This window comes from Macrobrachium nipponense, chromosome 22 (genome assembly GCF_015104395.2).
Source record: "Macrobrachium nipponense isolate FS-2020 chromosome 22, ASM1510439v2, whole genome shotgun sequence".
In the NCBI taxonomy this organism is placed as follows: Eukaryota; Metazoa; Arthropoda; class Malacostraca; order Decapoda; family Palaemonidae; genus Macrobrachium; species Macrobrachium nipponense.
The window spans coordinates 5619547-5626857 of NC_087213.1; the positions used below are offsets into that span (position 1 = coordinate 5619547).

Consider the following 7311-nt stretch of genomic DNA (forward strand, 5'->3'; position numbering starts at 1 on the left):
GCAAGAAGAGAAGACATACTCACGGACTCGGACAACAACAAGAACGAAATCCGTCAGTAGTGAAATACCATCCGTCTGAAGTGAACGCTGTCGCTCCGCGCTCTCTCGCACGTGTGGCCGTGGCGGCGGATGACTGCCATCGCGGCTGGTTATTTGATGCCGCTTTGTGTCGGTGATTTTATATTTTCTTTATCCATATTTCTCTCTCCATAGTCACATTTTCATTTGATTATATCGCTTTGAAGAGTGGTAGAAAAATAACACGCTAAGGAATCGAATAGAAATAGTGTTCAGACGTGGTTGCAATCAAAATGACCATTCTGTCATGTAACGCATTGAAATGACAGGTGTTTCGAGATCAAAGTGTGCTAGTCAAGAGGAATTCTTACACGTTTCAGTTTTCCCGTCAACAACACTAAGCGACAAGAAAAAACATTCATAATTTCACGATGGCTTCCAAACCCAAATTACCAAGGTAAGATTGCCAGGTGTGTTTTCTCTACGTATGATAGCAAATTAGTATTTTTTTTTTCTTAGCTTAGCCTAGGGTCACTAATGCTGACCTGATCGAAAATGCTAGGTTATATTTCATTTTTTAAGAATTTGATTATGTCGTGTACACTAGGAGCAGGATAAACAGCCACAGATCTATGGGTATTGTACACCGGTTTGACCAATTTCGAGTTTCTGGGACTAGGCTACTTTGCTAAGATTATCAGAAGTTTCAGTTTCATTTAGGCCTAACAGGTTCATATATTATCAAATAGCCCAGTATTTAGTAGGTCGTGTCGTACGTCGATTGGATTGATCAAGTACGACCCATAGGCGTAGGTAGGCTATAAGGATTCATGTTTAAATTACGGCAGAATTGGTTGCCATCTTACCCCGGGCAAGTTGGCATTCTCAGAAGGCAGCAAGCAGGCAGCCAGATATGACTGGTGGCAGGTGAACGCGCCGAAAGGGAAAACGTGTTTCAAAGAAAAGTTTATAACTGACATTTCCTTTAGGTTTTATTTCGTTGGAAGTGATGAAAGCTTCGGCTACAATTGATGAAAGCTTCGGTTATAATTTTCATGTTCCGTGTCGACTTTCCCTTATGGATCTTACCCTCGTGCATTAAAGAACTTTATAGGGCAGGTTTATTAGTGTATTACGAGAAGTGTCCATAATTATGAACCTCCATTTCAAAATAACTGTGACGTTACGTAGTATGTCGTATGCTGTGGCATAGACTTTTAACTTGACCACTTATCAGGGGGACTTTCGTTAATTTGTGTCTGGTTTGTAGACGACTGTTTTATTTTTAGATATTTATGGCATCGACTTTATGAGTATATATGTCGTCTGTATGCATGGAGATATGATAAATATGTACACACTCGTGTAATACACACACACTATATATATTATGCATATGTATACGTGTATATATACATATAGTATATATACATATAGTATATATATATATATATATATATATATATATATATATATATATAGTGTGTATGTATTACACGTGTGTACATATTTATCATATCTCTATGCATAATGGCGACGTACTCGTATATCTAAAAATAAATAAGGCCCCGTGACAGTATCCCCGACTTGCATTAAACCGTTTTCCTGTTAGAACGGATGAAACTCCCAGTCCAGAAAACTTCAACGACACCATATTAATTATAGCTGCTTAATACACCTGCTTACAATACTTACCAGCATAGTGTTGAAGCTCATGTATACACACTGCGCTAGACCAAACCGTCCCGAAACAATGAACCATTCCTCCATCTGTGCTAAAGGCTTTATTCGACTTTACTTTTAATTTTTGGGTGGATTACATATTTTCAGTATAGTTTCCAGATGTCTTCCATGATCAGGTATACTACCAGGTCGTCGTAAAAGAATTAATATCGTGAACAGATATTTAATATATATGAATATACAAAGCGAGAAAAGACTGATTCACGCAATGTTGGAATAACATTTTAAAATTAGTATTTTGAATGTATAATATGTCGTAGATCAAATTAGAAGATTGACAGTTTCCTAAGGTTTTTGAAAAAATATCGAATTGTCTTAAACCAGGATCATAATATATAAGAATTTTGCCGCGAGTATTAAATATTTGAAAAGCTATAATTATCTGAATGACGGCCGGACAATGTCACTGCCTCAGTTTCAGGTTTTGACTAAAAGCCTTGAGACTTCCTGACTCCTTCTCATAGGCTTTTTCATTGTTCGGCAATGATGGCTGCATTTGGACCGTAAACTCAAACTGCATATTGTCCTCAGGATTTTTTTTTTTTTTTTTTTTATAAACATTTTCCAGTCTTGTCAAAATCGTTTCGTAGCCTCGTTATTCTTCGAATACACGCTGCGTTTACGCTTCCCTTCTTAATTTGAATCGTAAAACTTCATATAGAGCCCTATAAGTTAGAGATAATCCAGCCATGTGTGTTTCTGTTTGTTTTTTAACGATTCTGGTGTATGCTTAGATGAATTTGAATCGACATAACGTCATATAGGCCTACCTACTTAAGCGTAAATCCAGGCAGGTGCGTTTCCATTTGGTTTATAATGATGTTTCTCCAAGAAACCTTTGGTATATGCTCAGATTCTTCTGAATTGATATGGCGTCATATATGGGCCTATACGTACGGGTTAATCCAGCCAGGTGTGTTTGTGTGTGTGTGTGTTTTTTTTTATGATGTTCTTCTAGGGAGCTGTGGCGGTATATGCTCAGATTCTTTTGAATTGATATGGCGTCATATATAGGTCTATACGTACGGGTTAATCCAGCCAGGTGTTTTTTTTTTTTTCTTGTTATGATGTTCTTCTAGGGAACTGTTCTGGTATATGCTCAGATTCTTTTGAATTGATATGACGTTCTACATAGACCTATACATACGGGTTAATCCATCAAGGTTTTTTTTCCTAATGTGCTAAGGAACTGTTCTGGTATATGCTCAGACTTTTGAATTAATATGACGTCCTATATAGCACCTATACGTAAGTATTAATCCTGCCGTGTGTTTTTGTTTGGTTTTAAAGTTTTGATGAAGGTTTCACAGGTATAACTGTTCAAGTATATGCTTAGATTCAATTGAATCGATATTGCGTCTCATTAGCCTATACATAAGGGTTATTCGAGGCAGGTGTGTCTGTTTGGTGTTTAATGATGTTTTTCGAAGGAGCTATTTTGGAATATGTTCAGATCAATTTGAATCGATATAATGTCATATAGGCCTAGAGTATGTGAAGGTAAATCCAGCCAGGTTTTTCCGTTTGGTTTTCAATGATGTTTCCCCAAGGAAATGTTCTGGTATATGCCCAGATTCTTTTGAATTGATATAGCGCCATATATCATATAATCCAGTCAGGTCTCTCTCTCTCTCTCTCTCGCTCTCTCTCTCTCTCTCTCTCTCTCTCTCTATATATATATATATATATATATATATATATATATATATATACACACACACACACACACACACACACACACATATATATATATATAAGTATTAATATATTATTATAATATACAATATACTATATAATATTATGTTCAGATCTCTTTTGAAATGGATACGACGTAAGGGTTAACCCAGCCAGATATAGAAGTGATCTTCCTCAAGAAACTATTTGGTACTTATTAGGTCGATTTATGAATTACCTTTTATGTATTCAACCGCGTTATGGAAGTCGTATTAGCTTTGTGAAGCTCTATTTGTTTTGCTAAGATGCACTTAACTACGCCTATAATCTTCGCCATTTGATTTCAGACACTAACCTTCTTTGTTAGGTTATGGCACGCAGTTGTCTTACATATGTTATTTGATGCGTATATTATATATATATATACTGTTAGATGGAAACTGCGCTGAAATTTACACATACACATTAAGTAAACACTGACACAAAAATTCCGTATATGTATATATATATATATATATATATATATCTATATATATAATATATATAGTATATATGTATATATATGATATATATATAATATATATATATTATATATATATATATATATATATTATATATTATAAGCGAATACCACAGGAAGATGATAGTCAGAAGTCCAAGAGCTTTCGTTTTTACTAAGACATTGTCATTCGTTCCTTGACACTGTCTTAGCAAAGACGAAAGCGCTTGGATTTCTGACTATCATTTTCCTGTGGTATTCGCTTATTTAATGAAGTCACGTGCATCTGCTGTGATTTTTAAGCATATATATACATATACATACGGAATTTTTGTCAGTGTTTCCGTAATGTATATGTGTAAATTTCCGCGCAATTTCCATCTAACAGTCAATTGCACATCTGACAAATGCTTGGCTACTTGAACTTTTCACCAAATACTTTGCTTATATATATATATATATATATATATATATATATATATATATATATATATATATATATATATATGATATGATACTCGTATGCACAATAATTTCTTTCAAGTATAAACCATTAAAGTTTTATTTAGGGATTATCAATCCGGATATAAAATATGCAAAAATTTGAAATTCCCAAAATTAGTAATATTTCACCATCCTGATGTTAACTAGTAAAACATCTGAACGAAGTGGACACCCTTTAAATTACGATTTAAAAATTCTACAGGTGAATTTGTAGACAACAAACATGACCACAAATGTAAAGGCGTAGAAGTTTCCTACGGATAAAACCATCAGTAGAATATTGTATGGGTCTACAACCCACCACAGTACCACCTCTCCTCCTGAAGGGCACCATAAATTCTTCAGAATTTTTAGTAAAAAAAAAAAAAAAAAAAAGGAAACAGCATTCACAGTATCAAATTGAAATGTTTATTCTAAGTGGAAGAGATTCCCGTAGGATCTACCTGAGGACCTACCGTTAACTTCGCATGTTAACTTTTATGTGCATATATATATATATATATATATATATATATATATATATATATATAAATATATATGTGTGTGTGTGGTTGTGTGTGTTGTGTGTGTGTATATGTACTGTATATAACATAAATATGCACGCATATTCACACACACATCTATGTGTGTGTGTGTGTAATATGCAGATATATCTTATATACGTAGTATATATATGCATATATCTATATATGTATATACATGTAGCATATTATATTATATAATATATATTTATATTTATTATATTTTAATTAATATTAATATAAATAATATATATATATATATATATTATATATAAATGGATTAAAATTGGATGAATGTAAGTATGTGTGTATATGTGCCACATGCACTGAAACGCATAGAGCAATTTGAACCAAACATAGTATACGCATGACTTAGCAGCTGTAAGAGAATACTGTGGGGGTAAGACATCACTGGCACCAAAAAGGGGTAGTGTGAAATGTAAAAACTACCGAAAATGACAGATGATAGTGTCTAATCCATGGTTTTCATGGTCACTGAGAAGAATAGTGGCACTTCAGATGCCCTTTAATCCAGGTCCAGTCCCGATAGGAATTTGGTTGTGAGGGGGGTGGTGGGAAGAGGGTTACATGTAAAAAATAACCAATAATGACAGGTATTGGTGTCCAAACATAGTTTTCGAGGTCACCAAGATGAATAGTGACATGCCTGATGCCCTTTAAGTCCAAGTTCTGCCCCAATAGGAAGTGGGATGAGAAGGGGTGGGAAGCAGGTTACATGTAAAAAATAACCAATAATGACAGGTATTGGTGTCCAAAAATAGTTTTTGAAGTCACCAAGATGAATAGTGACATGCCCAATGCCTTTTAAGCCCAAGTTCTGCCCCAATAGGAAGTGGGATGAGAAGGGGTGAGAAGTTTGTGACATGTAAAAATGACCAAACACTTCAGATATTAGTGTCTAATTCATAGTTTTTTAGGTCGCTGAGATAAATAGTTATGCTCCTGATGCTATTTAAGACAAAGTTCAGCTCTGATAAGAAGGAGGATGGGGTGAGAAGTGGTGAAAAATAAAATCTTAAAAATGATAGTGTCTAATCTATAGTTTTCAAGGTTGTTTGGATGAACAGAGACATTCCCGATGCCCTGTAAGTCCAAGATCAGCCCTAATAGGAATGGGGGTGAGAAGTGGCGAAATATGTAAATAAATGCTGGAAAATGCAACTGAAGCAACTATCTTAATATGAAATGGAGAGAGTGAGACTGAGAAGTGGACGAGTGAGAGTAGAGGGGGTTTAAGTGGAGAAAGAGTGTGTTTATCGGTTGTCATTCAGAGTCTTTCCCTGTAGTACTGGGTTGGTTAGTTAATATGTATATGTTATAATATATATATATATACATGTGTGTGTGTATATATGCAGATACATATATATATATAATATATATAGTATATATATATATATATCTATATATATATATATATATAATATATATGTGTGTGTGTGTGTGTGTGTGTCTGTGTGTGCCTGTGAAATATTTTCTGTTAAAACAAAATTCCATATAATAAAAGCAGCCTATAAAAATGCCAGAATGTAGAAAAATAATGCCAAATAATTTTCAGAGACCAACTATCTTTCTTTTTAGGCAGGTGATGAATGAGAAAAGTCACAGAAAAGCTGTATTTATACCAAGAGGTCCAGAGGTCAGCCATTACGTCACCTCAGTTGACAATTTCTCCTTAAGCTTCTTAATTGCTGGTTGGAGCAAGATTGTATCTATAACATCTGAGTCCCAAGCTCGTTTTGAGAGGTTCATCGCGTATGTTTGTTCTGTCAAAGCTGATTCTACCCATGACAAAACTCAGTTTATTCTGTGGCTGTGATTAAGGTTATTTAACCAAAATAATCATAATCACAGTGTAAAGTGGAATTTGTCACGTATAATTTATAGCAGCAATTGTTGGAAGATTGGCGAGTAGATGTTCTATAAACATATGCATTTTAAGTCTTTGTTTGTTGGCGAGTGAATTTTTTAAAAACTAACCGTTATCATTAAGTGGCCAAAATGGCAAGCACGGGATGTCGGAGTATGCACGGCTGTGGGGAGGGGGACTGTGGGAAGGAGCTGATCACTTCACTTGTTACAGCCTCACTTTTCCGGCAATAGCGTGTTCGGGTTACAAGTGTCAGATTCCTTAATCTTTTATTTTTATTTTGTGAGCAAGGAACCGGGGACAATGCCTTACCCGTGCCAGTAATGTGGAATATGCAGATATGATGTTTATTTATGGGTTTTATAATAAACTCCAATGTTATAAAAAAAAAAAGAGGCGGGGGTGGTAATCAGCGAGTAGGCCGATGTGAAAGAGATACTTCCAAATCAAATGCATTCTTT

General features: G+C 34.8%; 1 protein-coding gene across 1 annotated transcript in view; it reads left to right on the plus strand.

Annotated features, from left to right (window-relative positions):
* Window positions 1–7311, plus strand: part of LOC135198460 (neuronal PAS domain-containing protein 2-like) — a 438864-nt gene continuing 431553 nt past the window's right edge. The window contains exon 1 of the mRNA XM_064226026.1: window positions 1–475. Coding sequence (XP_064082096.1) covers window positions 450–475 — 26 coding nt within the window. The 5' untranslated portion in view covers window positions 1–449. The remainder of the gene's footprint in view (window positions 476–7311) is intronic.